The sequence below is a fragment of the Misgurnus anguillicaudatus genome, chromosome 21 (assembly GCF_027580225.2).
Source record: "Misgurnus anguillicaudatus chromosome 21, ASM2758022v2, whole genome shotgun sequence".
In the NCBI taxonomy this organism is placed as follows: domain Eukaryota; kingdom Metazoa; phylum Chordata; class Actinopteri; order Cypriniformes; family Cobitidae; genus Misgurnus; species Misgurnus anguillicaudatus.
The window spans coordinates 39963081-39978454 of record NC_073357.2 but is presented as its reverse complement, the minus strand read 5'-3'; the positions used below and the strand labels follow the sequence as shown (position 1 = coordinate 39978454).

Sequence of the window (15374 nt, the reverse complement as noted above, 5' to 3'; positions counted from 1 at the left end):
TGTGCTATTCATTTAATTAAGGCGCGTGCATATAATTTCCTCGCGCAGTTCCCTGAGGAATGCGCGCGCACTGGGAAAACTTGAACAGAATCTAGTTAAAGACAGCAGCTGCAACTCAGATTGCTTTCGGATAAAACTAGTTAAATATTGATATAGAGCACACAATGTGTAACAGAGCGTGAACCTGTTCTTAATGTCTCGATGTCTTCATGTTCAAACAGCCATGAGATAGCTTTGGATCAAACCTTTTTACTGATGTGTACTACGATAAGCCTAAACAGGTGAAAAGTTTTGCGCTTGGTTATCACGCTCTTGGTCTGACAGCATACTTGAGACACTTAACTCATGAACAACTAGGCACTATTTCCCACATGTTCTTGAATATCGTATTGACAACAGCTTTAACGATACTTAATATGAGATTTCTTTTATCGCAAGGATCTCTCAATCACATAGCACCCCTATGGCACGCATTGGTTCAATCCACATGCGGTGTTGAAGCGTCGACACTAGTATAGTGTGTGTTTAGATGAAGATGCTTTCAGGTGCGCAGAGCAAGCCAACAGCAGAGGACAACAAAAAGCAATCTATATAGCATATTTGCGGCATCCTCGTATAGATGTTATAACCAATGGTAAGTGATAAAAGCTTCTCTTAGACGTTTGCTGTATGTAAACTGTAACATCGCTATGCTATATGTTAAATGTGGTGAACTGCATTTACAGAAATATATGCGACTTTATGTATTTACACATATCGATTGCGAAGTGATCAGGGGTATCTTGTTCATAATTTTATTCATATAAGCTAGTTTTATATCTTTCTTGTACGACAAATATTTAAGTAGTATCTGTATGCAACACCAATCAGCCTCCTGTAGATTTAAATGTCACGATTAAAAAGTGCTAATCTAAGACATTGATGCAGACAGTTGTAAAACATACAGAACATACTGTACTCTAATCCAGAGCAATCAGGTGGTGTCCCCCCGTACGACATCTAAACAGCATTAAAGCGGATGAATCAGTACCGTAAACCCAAGGGGACCAGATGATTTTTTTTTGTTTGTTTGCATCATTGTTTGATCAATGAAAATTGTTCATCGAAATAGAACAACTACTTGTCGGTGCTGTTAAAGTCAGATGTTTCAGTGCCGTGCGCTGAACTGGATCCGGAGGTTTTACATTGAATCGCTCGTGCTCGCATTGTCAGAGAACCAAGCGCGGTTTCATTACCCGCGAGGCGCTCATGACTGACAGCTGCACGGACTCGCTCGGTTTCATTGAAAAATGCTGTACCTATAGTAGCTACAGTATACTTCGATATTTACTTTAGTAAACTGTAGTAAATACCTAGAGATAGCCCTTTTAACCATATACATATACAGTTTACCAATTTACATTAGTGTAAATTCTACATTTACAATTTACTACAGTGTTTTATGGTAAACACTAAAGTATACTACACTATTTTTGTCTTGTTGGCAGTTTCTCTTTTGTGCACAGTAGCTTATAAATATATTTTTAAATAATTTCCTATAATTATGACAGAGCATAGCTTATATATAATCAGATGAAATAAAGTTTATGTAATGTAATAATGTAATACACAAAACGTCACTTGCTTGGTTGGGTTAACAGAGATTTTTGTGCATTTCACTTATAATAGATCGAATGTGTGCGTGAGGAGATTTGATTTTTTTTATATTATCAGCTGCAGACCGATGCATCTTACAGGCATAGACTGCCTGTGTAACTGCATTCTATTTTTTTTTTATTTCAAACTGTTTATTCATATACAGCAAGCATCCCTTACGAGAAGACCAAAATTGGGAATGTTATTCTGGAAGATTTCAGCCGTAAACTACACTCTAAAAAATGGGTTGTTTTTAACCCAAGGGCTGGGTCACTATTGGAGAGAACACACTGCCAGGTTAAAATGACCCAACTGCTGGTTGACTGAAAATAACCCAGCACTTGTGTTAAAACAACCTAGCAGTTGGGTCATTTTAACCCGGCAGTGTGTTCTGTCCAATAGTGACCCAGCCCTTGGGTTAAAAACAACCCAGCATTTTTTAGAGTGTATATTTTCAGGTAACCTTATGGCATCATAAAAACAGTGTCACAATATTTCAAAAGTCTTTGAACTGTCATCACTTTGGAGCGCATTTGTAAATTTATACAGCACATGCCTTTCATATGCAAGATTTATGTTGCATTTGCATAAAAGTAAGGGCTATATTATAGTGATGCCATGCTTGACAGTTATTGGTCAGGCTACCAATGCAGTGCGAGAGAATAGGCTACTATTCAGTGTAACATACATAATTTAATTCTGGCTGCTAAAAATAGTAAAATAATCTAAAAATGTAATTCCCGTAGCAATATCTAAATGAACTTTCCCCCCTCACGTCAATATTTTATATCACTGCATCAACCTCACTACACAGGTTTACACCAATGAATGTTTGCAAAATTTCAGATTTCTTAGAAAAAGCTAAGAAATACAGATTTAGACTTTTCTCACTGTGTTGTCTTATTAGCGCAATTGCTGAACCCCTTTTATTCAAAGTATCAAACACTGCACTGATTGCATAGACAACCCCATTACAGGAACCAGTGGTTATATGCTGTGCTCAAGGGCTTGATAATGATAGAGCAGGGTTGTGATCCGAGTAACTGTCTGGTTCCTGTGTCACCTTTACTTGAAATTGAAGCTGTAATCCTTGTTTTAGATTGATGCATCCACGCTGGATACCCGCTCCTCATTTCTTCTAATCAGGTTGACAAGGTTGCTGCATAAGGTTAAAACCAGCAAAGCACCTTAGGAAAGTTTATGCAGGTTAATGAATTGATTAAGTTTATTACCCCAAGGACATTATTAAAGGTGCAGTGTGTAATTTTTAAAAGGATCTCTTGACAGAAATGCAAAATAATATACAAACTATATTATCAGGGGTGTATAAAGACCTTTATATAATGACCCGTTATGTTTTTATTACTTTAGAATGAGACGTTTTTATCTACATACACGGTCCCCTTACGTGGAAGTCGCCATTTTGTGCCGCCATGTTTCTACAGAAGCCCTTAGCGGACAAACTTTTTTTTGCTAAGTTGTCTCCGTCAATTACATGTTTTTCCGATGGCGGCTACCGTAGCTTCTCTATGCGTTTCAAAAGCGAGGGGTGAGCAGTGGACTGAGCTGTTGGTTGCAATTCGCAACCTCATCACTAGATGCCACTAAAATTTACACACTGCACCTTTAAGTACTAAGGTAGAGTATAGCATAATTATTTATTAAGAGATCACAGAATCATATAAAATACAGAGGGGTATGGCACTGATATATTCTTTATATTTCTATCTATTTCTTTTTTGCAAAGAGACCAACACAGTCATCTAGATTTTAATTATATAGAGCTCGTATAGTTTCGGCAGAAGTGAATTATTTTATCTCACTCTTGTTTTAATGGCAGTAATTGACTTAGGTGTCTCAAAGTGAGTGACAGGATTAATGGTTAATGTGCTGAGGGGTAACTGTCAGGAATGATTAGATGTTCGCTACAAAGACAGTCTTATCTTGCATCTGACTATGCGTTTAGGTGGACGTGTGTTCAATTTCATGCCTCTAGGCACAAGCTAATAAAAGAGATGGGAAAGGAGAGAGATCACGGATGGGAGAGATTTAAAGATGAGGTGCAGAAAGAAAGATGAAAGTGGGGAAAATGACTGGTAAAAAAGGATGAATGCTATCCAGAAATAACACCACAAAGTATTTGATGTTGATCTTAGATTTTTTAATACAGAAAATGTCATTTTCTTCTTAGCCATGGCTAACAGTGTGAATGTATGACTTACCAACAGAGTAAACAGAGCTAAGGCACATTGTAAGAAAATAAGAGGAAATGTGTAATCAGTGTTCCTCTGTGCTTGTGTGAGATAATGAGCCTATCAAGTGTGGACATCGCGTGTTTCCTCTCTGTTCCCTCTGACAGGACAGACTCCAGACTTGCTGATGAGCATGCTGGGTAATGAGATGCACTATGGGCAACCAGAGGTGTGTTAATCAACACGAAATGCCTGTTGACACCTCAGTGGCCTTCTGTCACTGTTGCCAACCAATACTATTTTTTATTGTGTTTCTTTTCAATGAAAAGAATACGTGTGATTTCATTGTGTCACTTCAAATCATTTTAGCCGGAGGAGAAAACATATACTGTAGCAGGGCAAACTCAATATCATTGTTGTCATCACTGACATGACAGCTCGTAATGTTCCCGAGGCTGTGGTGTTTTTGACAGGTATTTGATGTCTTTATGATTCCTCCACTGAGCTCCTGACAAGCATGCTTGGCCTTTATACTCTAATTCAGGTTTTGAAGGCCAACAAGGGTTCAATATATATATCAGGAACTGATGAAAATCAAAGTGTTTTGGGTCTTTATTAAAGTGCCCCTAGCGTAGGTTTTTTCAGCAATATAAAAAAATATTCTGGTATCCCCAGAATGTGTCAGTAAAGTTTCAGCTGAAAATACACCACAGATCTTTCATTATTTGATGTTGAACATGGCTTTTTGTAGCTGCAATGAAAAATGCGCAGATTTTGTGCGTGTTTCTCTAAATGCAAAGAAAGCTTCTGTTCCCCTCCCTGTATGCAAAGTAGGGCGTAGAGTGCTTACACATGCGCTTTGGACTATAAACGTGTCTCTGGCAAATGGTTGAACTATGCGCTCACAAGGTGGAGTCTGTGAGCGGTCATGGGTGGGGCGTAATCAATGTGACGTCACATTGATAGGGGTTTCCCAACAGCCTGTTTTGTGTGACTATTGTGGTTTAAAGGAGATTAATAAATGGATTTGTATAATTACAGGATGTTTCTGCACACACACTGCTGACTCATTTTCTGTTAGAAACACATTTAAAAGTGCATTTTTTAGGTTAGATTTAATGTCTGCCTCCTTGACCAGCGTGATCTCATGAGAATTTGTACATATTTTACGCTAATTCGTATGAATTCATCAGAAGTTAATCATGCAAAAACGTACAATTCTCATAAAAAACCAACAACGAACCAAACCCTTAACCCTAACCCCAACGTCACAGGGGTCAAGGCAAATCAGACAAAAACATACAAATGTGGTCGTGTAAATTGCTGCTACCCAGTCTCACAAGGTTTCTTTTGATTCTTTTTTGTGATATTATTAGTCTCAAGACCTTCCGTCTTGGAATCGACCGCTTTTTTACTCGGCCTCATCTCGGTCTCAGACAAAGAGGACTTGGAATTTTATTTCAAGACCGGTCAAGACCACAACTGATGGCACATCAAGAATTAATTTTTTTAACATTATTTTTATGCAGTTTATTCAGGTTTGGCATATGATGTTGGCATTGTTTAAGCATTGTTTAAGTTTCTCCCAATTACAATTTTTCTCATTTTATTACTAAAAACACCTGCATTGTGTTAAGTGGATGGCAAGCCATAAAGATGGTTCAGAATAAATGGTTAAGTCGATTTCAGCTCTTTAGTGTTTGTTCACTTTTATTTGCTTATAATCAAAGGCATTGCAGATATGTGGGAATTTATCTTTGTCTATTTTATCAACTTTTCTTATGGCATACACACACACGTGCACGCACGCACACACGCACGCACCCACGCGGTCGCCGTGATTTCACCAAGTAAGATGTGATCCTGGATCAACATTTTTTGTTGATCCTGGATCAACGTTTTAATCAAAGATACCCCAACCTACCCTTAACTCAAACCCTAACCATATTTAAACCCTCAAATTAGTGTGAAATAATAGTTTGAGGAGTATTTCTAAAAAAACCCTAACCCAATCCTAAACCTAAATCTAACATACACACTAATCCTAATCCTGCAATCTGATTGGTTAATGAAAGTGTTGATCCAGGACCAACAATGGTGTTGATCCAGGATCACATCCTACTTGGTGAAATCACGTTCACCGCACGCACGCACACATACACACACACAGACAAGAAGATCCTAATCATATGCATATTTCACATTTTAGTGTTTTAATACAGTGACTTGCACTAGTCTTGGTCTTGACTTGGTCTTGGTTTAGATGGTCTTGACTACAACACTAGATATTATCACGAATTCCGTGTTTTTTCGTGACCGTATAACAAATTCTTGTTTTCGTGTGATTATCACGTATTTATTTTATCATGTGATTATCACGGTTACTCAACTGTTTTGTCCTATTTTCTTACCATTGTCGCTTCGGTTTAGGGTTAGATTTGGTGCTTGCATTAGAATGTCACTTTACGTCACTCAACCAAAGCGACAATGGTAAGAAAATAGGACAAAACAGTTGAGTAACCAATACGCGATAATCACACGAAAACAGGAATCCGTTATACAGCCACGAAAAATATCATGAAAAAAGAATCAAAAAGTTACGTGACTATATAATGAAATTTCGTGAGACTGAGCTGGAATTACTACGAATTAGCCAACTTGTAAAATATGTACACATTTTCGTGAGATAACGTTGTCTTGACACTTTCCAGTAAATGTACTGCTACTCTTTACAATAGGTGTCTGTGGCTTTAAGGTAAAGATGCTTGTACCTGCACTTGGATCTTTAGCATGCCAGAAATGTCAATATGTAGATAGCAGGCAACCGAGGTCTTTAAAGGTATTTAAATGTAATTGCTACGACTAATTGAATTGAATCAGTTTCACAAGCACTTAGAAAGAATTACATCTGACCCAATAGAGCACTTCAAACTTGGACTCCATGGACCCAGTTTCGTGCCAATAAATAATAAATGAGCCAGTGTAATATAAGGAATAAGTAATGGATAATGATGAAAAACGAGCTCTTAGCTGAGAATATTAAAGTTGAAAAATTCAGTGCTTCAAACTAGGTTGCAGTTGTACAAAGGTCCCTTTCACAGAGATTTTGGACAAGTCTTCTGCACCATAAAATGTATGCTGGGAGTAACAAAGGCAGTAAATCTCAACACGAACCATAAAGGGTATGAACAGATGAAATAATTTACCCAGGGAGCTGCCTTACAGTTTTCATTACAATTTGTTCCAGCTGAGGTATTATAAAATGAACACAGCACATTTTATGTTAGAACAGCACAATACATTAATTTGAGCTTGTAGAGGGGATATTTACAAGAAATTGCTCTAACTGTGGCAAGCGAGACAAAGCTTACAATGTCTCTTTTAGCAGGTCTAGCTGCAGATAGATATGAGTGATCAAATTAATTCATGCCTTTTTCTCTTGTGTTATAGGTTGGAAGATGGCCTCTCACACCTTCAGATGTGTGTCCTCAGATGAATTTCTAAATAGCTGAAGAATGTTAACTCAATTATCAGTATGGCCAGAAATAATTTAACTTATAAACGGCAAGGCAATACTTAGAAAAGCCTATCGGTAAAACATACCAACCATACAAACCTACTCAATAAATGCTCATAAATCATCAATTAATTCACGTCTGACCAAAAACTTCATTCTGACCGTGATTTATTTTGACCTTGTCCTCTAATGAGAGCCATATTTGCATACCGTTACACGCCACCATGAGTCAACCCAATGTTACAGTTTTCTCAGCAAATTTCTCTGGTGGCTCAGAATCGGGAAATTTATATCGACCATTTTCTGTGTTCAGCGTTCTCACTCTTACTTTGCTGGCCATGCTAGTAGTAGCCACCTTTGTCTGGAACCTTCTGGTACTGGTGACCATACTGAGGGTGCGCACGTTCCATCGCGTTCCCCACAATCTGGTTGCTTCCATGGCCATCTCGGACGTGATGGTCGCAGGACTGGTTATGCCCCTCAGTCTGGTTAGGGAGCTCTACGGTCGGCGCTGGATTCTGGGACGGGCCCTGTGTCAGGTCTGGATCTCCTGCGATGTGCTCTGTTGCACGGCCAGCATCTGGAACGTAACAGCCATCGCTCTAGATCGCTACTGGTCCATCACACGTCACCTGGAATACACGCTCAAGACGCGCAAAAGAATCTCCAATGTGATGATCGGCCTCACGTGGCTACTGTCCTCTGTCATCTCGCTTTCTCCGCTCTTCGGTTGGGGTGAGACTTACTCAGAGGAGAGCCTGGCTTGTCAAGTAAGCCAGGAGCCCTCCTACACAGTCTTCTCTACATTTGGAGCTTTTTACCTTCCCCTTTGTGTGGTTCTTTTTGTTTATTGGAAGATCTACAAGGCTGCCAAATTCCGCATTGGTTCCCGCAAGACCAACACCATCACACCCATGGCTGAGGTTATAGAGGTAAAAGTTATATTTAATGTGATGCTCCATCATTTTAGGGTGATTCTCACGAAAACTTGGTTTTAAAAATGTCAAGCATGAAAATGTAAAAATTGCTTAAATTTACTTCCCCCCCCCACCAGACATAGAAAAACAAAGTCTGGAGTAAATGGGAACATTAATTTAAAAACTTTTACTTATCATTTAACACTTTAAAAAGTTCGTCCTAAAAAATCTCATTACCGCAACAGTCAGAAAACATCAACACTGACATATTTTCAAAATGACATGACAAACCTGAAAGAACATAATTTGGAGATTCTGCACATGCATTTAAAATCAAAGTATTATGCTTCTATTAATTAAATTAACATTTAATAAGCATCTGTTGCGGTAATGATAATCAAAATGTCGTGTAAGCATTCTGACAAGACAAAATTTCAAATTAACTGTAAAAAAATGATCTTACCTGGTAGCCATCTTGAAGTAACTGGTCCATGTGCTTGGTCACTCAAAATCAAACTTTATTAAAATCTGTATGTGTGCTTAAACTGTTCTCAAAAAGTGTTGCGGAGGATGAGAACATCAGGCATGGACACATCATTTTCCTAATTTTTCTTCATTATTATTATACATGAATATTCAGTAAATATTTTTTCTGTCATCTAAAGAAGTCTAGCAAAACATCCATTTATTTTTTTCTTAATATTTTTGTGTTAATTTGATTAAATTACAACATAACGCATGTTCAAACACAGCCGGACACATTGCGGTAATGAGAATTTCAGCAGAAAATGAGATAAAATTTACAATTATAAATTCTTATGTTGAAATCACACATTGTGCAAGGTAGAACACAGTATTGTGTTAATTCTGATGCTTTTTAATGTTACTATATTACACATTTTAAAGCTAAAATCATTAGTGCCGTGGTGTTTCAATGGTTTCGTGAGAATCACCCTTTAAGTCACACTTTATATACACTTTAACTTAAAATAAAAAGTCTCGGGGCTTCTAATAAAACATTTCCATTATTGTTTGAATTTAATGATAGCATTTCTACATAAATGGCTTATTGTGAGTACATACTGTATAATAAAATACTTTTATTACATAATAAAATGATGAAACACAGCTCATGGCTAAACACAAACTCCTAAGTAAACATTTATTATTTTCAGTTTTTTTGTTGTTGGTGGTGGTAGAAATAGTCACCATCGCCAGGATTGTGCAGCATCATATACACAAACATCCATGAAAATACACATGAAAAGCCCTAACAGACACTGGATGTGGACATGTCTTTTCCTAGACAGTACTGTCTGTGAAGGCGCTATTTTTAAGCTTCTGGTCACAGCTGTTTGGATCGTGCTAGTGAGCTGCCAGAGCAAACAACAATATATAAGGATGAAAGACCAAGAAAATAGAAAAGTGTTTGTGCTGCAGGATGAATTCACCTCACCAGTGCAGAGAAGATCAAACCCAGCAGAGCTCTTCTTTCAGAAGACAGCTCAACCCACAGGAGTTGACACCTGGCCTCGCACTAACACACAGTCACACAGAGATCCAGTAAAGAGAGTACAATCCATTCTCACACCGAATAACCATTTGTAAACATACATTTCTCTCTCTATTCCCTTGATCTGTTTTGAGATTTTTAATGAGCTTTTTCTGAAAGGGTTCCCTTTTTTCTTTTCACATTTGAATCATTAATTTAACCCCAGACAAGGCTCATGACATTCAAATCAGCTTCTTTATTCAAACAACATCCGGTTATTAATTTGGTATGTGTTTAGTCTGAGAAAATATTTGATCTTCAGATCTCTTTCAGCGAGGACTTGTATTTTCTTAGTAATAATGCATAGGTGCCATCGCCTGTCTCTGCCAACATGGCTGCTGTCAATAATAAGTGGGGAAAAGGCTTTTTGCAGGCAGTGTACATAGCGGTAGGAAAGCCACTAGGCAAATCCAAATCCAATGTTTGCTTTTAATCCCGTCTACTTAAATGCCTTCATCTGGTCGGGTTTTCAAGGCAGCACAGATGTATTCTTGACTGATATATCTAACAATCCTGTTCTTGCGGTTTGGCAGAAAGAATAAAAATCGCTTGATGTAGTGGAACATTTATGTTAGCTGTTTAATTAAAAAAAGCATTGTGAACACTAAATATTTGCTTGGTTATCTTTAAAGCATTTATATAAATACTTTCGTAAGGTCCCTTTACACACTGTTAAACATAAATGGTCCTTAAAGTTATAAAAAAGTTATTCTATAAGGAACCATTAACAAAATATGTTACACAAAAGGTTCTGCATAACTGCAAAGAACTCATGTTAGCACATTGTGTATACAAAATCTTGTACAATTACTGTTTAGTCTTTGAGTACGCAGCAAAAAAGTGCCTTAGGTTTTTTGGCACAGCTCACACTGTTTAAAAAATTCTGGGTTATTTTCAACCCAGTGTTGGGTCAAGTAAAAACATTTTCTGTGTTAATTTAACCCAACGGCTGGGCTCAACTCTTTTTGACCCAACACTGGGTTGAAAACAACCCAGCAGTATGTATGTTTATATATAGTATGTATGCTTTTATCATTATTGGCTAAATTGATCTCACATAGTGGTGATGAATGAAAGACATGGAAACTGCCATTTAATAGACATTTTGCCAGATTCAACAATGCAACCTATCAATTGTTAAACAATAAACATCTATAGACAAATATAAGAGTGCATTTATAATTCCAGTTTGCCCGTAAAGAAAAAGCTATCATTTCATTTTATATTGATACAGTTCACTAATGCACATACACATATTTCATTTCAGACACCTATTTTGTGATTATATTGGCTTCTGTCTCATACATCACACGTTTTGTTTTTCACAAAATTACTTTTCATCTGGATGCCTCTTCACATGAAATACTCAAGTCTATTTATCTCACTAACATGAACTGATCAAAAAATAATTTAGCTTCCTTTATCTGTCAGAAACGCACTGTAGACAGTGATTGGGCTTTGTTATGCCACAGTGCTCCGCTCACCAACTCCGACCTTTCAAACAATAAGCTATTTAAAAGCAATAATGTCAAAATAATGAAAAAAAAAATCAATACACAAATAATAGTTTATTAAAGGACAATGGGCTATATGAAAGCACATGTAGCACAAGTATATGGAAGCACAGGTATTAAAATATTCAACCCTGTGTCATGAAATTATGTACCTATAGTTATGTAAATTTGTGAATCTTTTTCGTGACATGTTTTTCCGCCTTTTTGTGTGAACATATCATGTATTTCTGTTTACGTGTTACTGTCACGTATTTGTAACTCAACTGTTTTGTCCTATTTTCAAACCATTGATGCTTCAGTTTAGGGATAGATTTGGTGTTTGCATTAAGAAGTCACTTTAAAGGTAGGGTATCAAATTTTGAAAAATGCTAATGGTAGGTGACTAGCAATGAAATCACGATCCCACCCTCCATTCAAAGTCACGCCTCTTTCAAAACACATGAACACGCACAGATCAGACGTCCACATCTCATGTCTCATTCACCAGTGAGTGACAAAAGTGAATAACATTACCAAAATAACCAACATAAACAACCGGTTTACATCAGAATTAGTTAAAGCACGCTTTCGGTTGTGTAGACGTGGTGACTATATCGTTACGCTAATCTGTAAACGAAAAACAAATTTCATAAGCAACACAATGTTTCATCAAAGTAGAATATCTGAATCCATCTCAATACAAACATATCGCGTACCTACCTTACCAAAATAAACAGTGCAACGACCCTTTCAGACCCTTTGCCTCCTGCAGCTGCTTGCATCTCGTGGTAAAGCTGTAAATTTATCAATGTTAATTTGGGTTTTTGCTCTTTGCAGATCCAGGCAGTTTTTACTGTTGTTTTTATAAACATGTCTTTCGTTTTGTGGCTCCTGTGCAGGTTGTCAATTCAGCAGAAAAGTTTGCCATTCTCCCTCTGTTTACACGTGAACACTCCGATAACGTATGGTGTCTGCGTGAACAAGCTGCGCGGTGGCATTCAAATTACACTTACGAGCGATTTCTCAATGTCAAGGATACTTCCTTGGCAGGAATAGTCCTTACACGTCACTTCCTTCAGAGGCTAGGCGAGGCTCCTCTGTAGCATGCGGAGAACACGTAAATGGAACAGGCTTGCAAGTGCATGTCATTGTGTCATTACGTCAGTACAAAGGTGTGCTTTCGGCGCTGCGCATATGATTGTGTATGATTTCAGAGCGCGAAGAGCACGAAGGATAGACATAAGCATCCTTTCCTGTATATGGGACAACTTAACATAGTGATTGCTATCAGGATGTGAGGAGACTTTTAACCAGCATAACTAAAAATGTTTACGGATCAAATGAGATACCCTGCCTTTAAGTATTGGTTTACGCCTTTTTTTCATGATTTTTTTAAAAAATATTTTATGATTTTTAAACCATTAGCACCTGGCATTAGGGTTGGAGTTGGATTTGGGTAAAGATGTCATTTTATGTAAATGTAACCCCAAACTGAAGCGACAATGGTAAGAAAATAGGACAAAACAGTTGAGTAACAAACATGTGACAGTGACATGTAAACAGAAATAGGTGACATGTTCACGCGAAATGGCGGAAAAACGTGTCGGTGTCACATAAAAAACTCACAAATTTACGTGACTATAGGTACGTCATTTCGTAATACTGGGTTGAAATATTCGTTAAAAATAGGCAATATTATGCATTCGATTTTTGCTGTGTATTTTCTTTTTCCTTTGCCAACCTAGATAATCAAAATGGGGGCATGGGATAAACTGAGCCTAATGTTTTGGGGAAAGTTAGGCCAATTTTTTATCCACAATGGCGAATTTATAAGAATCTCTGTACCAAATGCAGAAAAAATCATATTTCCAGCCACACTGATCAATGTCTATTGTTTTATCAGATGTGTAAAACTAATGCTCAAGCCTGTCCACTGAACACAGCGAGCCAAACCACAGTGATTTTTAACCTACTTGCAGTTATCACAACTTTATAGGAATGTAATACTTGTAAACAACATGTAGTGGACTGACACCTAAAAAAATTTGATGACTTAAACACACGCTGCGTCCGAAACACATACTATGATAGATCATACTGAATTAGATTAATTATCTACTGCTTTATCAATAAAACAGTACGTTCTATATAGTATATAGACATATAGTATTTGTCATGTTTTAATTGACATGTGACCCATATGTCCTTTGACCTATGATGTAATCAGATCAACTGCGACCATAAGTACAATTAGGCGGAATACATTTCTTAGTACCTAAATCACTTAAAGAACTATACCCGGTTCATAGATTTTCTGTATTTTTATTCTATTCACTTTTTTAAATTTTGCAGCTCCTCAGTTCACATGAGGAATAGTAAAGTGTCTACTGGATGCACACTGGATGCAGTAGGGCTATGAATTTGGACTTACTACTCACCTTGCATACTGATTTTCGCCTACTAGGATTCAGACACAGGCAGCGATACTAAAAGGCAATGTCATATGACATATGACCAATAAAATAGAATGGATGTGGTTAGAAAAAGAACAAGTTGTCTGCTATCAGTCTGAGTAATTGATAAGTAACGAAGTTCAAGTGACGAAATGTTCCAGTAATTCCTAATAGTTGTGTGTCCAATTAGAACTGTCAATAAATTTCCTTATCTTGTTTGTGAACTGCCAGGTAAAGGAGGCCGAACGGCAGCCGCAGATGGCCTTCACTGTTCGCCATGCCACAGTGTCATTCCAAACAGACGGTGAAACGTGGCGAGAACAGAAAGAAAAGAGAGCGGCTCTGATGGTGGGCATTCTGATTGGTGTATTCGTTCTCTGCTGGATTCCCTTTTTCCTGGCAGAGCTCATCATTCCATTGTGTTCTTGCGACATCCCTCCCGTATGGAAAAGTGTCTTCCTTTGGCTGGGCTACTCAAACTCCTTCTTCAACCCTCTCATATACACTGCCTTCAATAAGAACTACAACAATGCTTTTAGAAACCTTTTCACAAGACAACGATGAGAAATGAAAAGAAGAAAGATTGACTGAAAAACTAGAGCTCAAGAATGTCAAAAGACATCTCGGTTCAGAGAACATCCCGGTTTGTGAATGTACAAAAGCAAGTGCATGAATGAGTTGGTTTTAACTCTGGTTTGGAGAGGAAGGGGGCAAATGAAGTAGAGAAACTGACTTCTCCAATTATCACATCCTCTTTTGCTGATAATAGTGAGTAAAAAAATCTATTAATGGCTGCTTATGATGTCATCATGAAAAGGTGGCGCCATCTGCTAAAGCAGAAGACTTAAAAGGTCTGCTGAAAGTTTGTTCTTTGTCTTGAGCTAAAACGACTCTACAGTACTTCAGCTGCCCATATACTCCTCAACACTTATGGACTCTTGAGATAAGACTATAGCTGTTTTCTACTGTTCTAAATGGGTGAAAGATTTCGGAGAATACCAATTGATATAAATGTTTAAAGTCTGAGTCATGCCGTAATTTACATCCGTCCATCTTTACTAAATTACTTGGCTAACAAGAAATTTTACATAGGCACTTACAGACTCCACTGCATTTTCTTGAATTGAATTAATTATTTTTTTTCTTATGAAGAAATGCACGGTGTAATTAGATGAACAAGGAAATGGCAAAATGAATGGAAATGGAACAGACATCCTGTGAATCAGAAATACAAAAAGGAACGACCACATGAATCACATGAGAATGTTGTTGCAGTATCTTCTTTCATAAATGCTTTTGTTTCATAAATGCCAGGCAGAACATCTTAGCATTTATGTACAGTCTCTATTATAAATGGATATTAAAGACAATAAAATTGAACCAAGGTTATTAAATATTAAAAAATTGCTGCTCTGTAGCCTTTAATATTCACTGTTTTGTATACCATATTGGTAGCAGATTATTTTACAGTACGTGTACTTACCTGTTGTACATATATGGTAAATATATTGTACTTACAGACAAATGTGTGGTACTTACCTTTGAGTATCTTCGTGATAATTAAATGGTATCATTACTGTATTTACCAGTGGTACATACTTGGTAGTTATTATGT

At 37.3% G+C, this 15374-nt stretch overlaps 1 protein-coding gene across 1 annotated transcript; it reads left to right on the top strand.

Annotated features, from left to right (window-relative positions):
- The first annotated feature begins 402 nt into the window (after window positions 1–402).
- Window positions 403–15146, top strand: htr5ab (5-hydroxytryptamine (serotonin) receptor 5A, genome duplicate b). The gene is made up of 3 exons (XM_055207141.2): window positions 403–634; window positions 7278–8276; window positions 13991–15146. The coding sequence occupies exons 2-3, from the start codon at window positions 7569–7571 to the stop codon at window positions 14321–14323; spliced, it is 1041 nt and encodes a 346-aa protein (XP_055063116.2). The 5' UTR covers window positions 403–634; window positions 7278–7568; the 3' UTR covers window positions 14324–15146.
- Window positions 15147–15374: the final 228 nt, after the last annotated feature.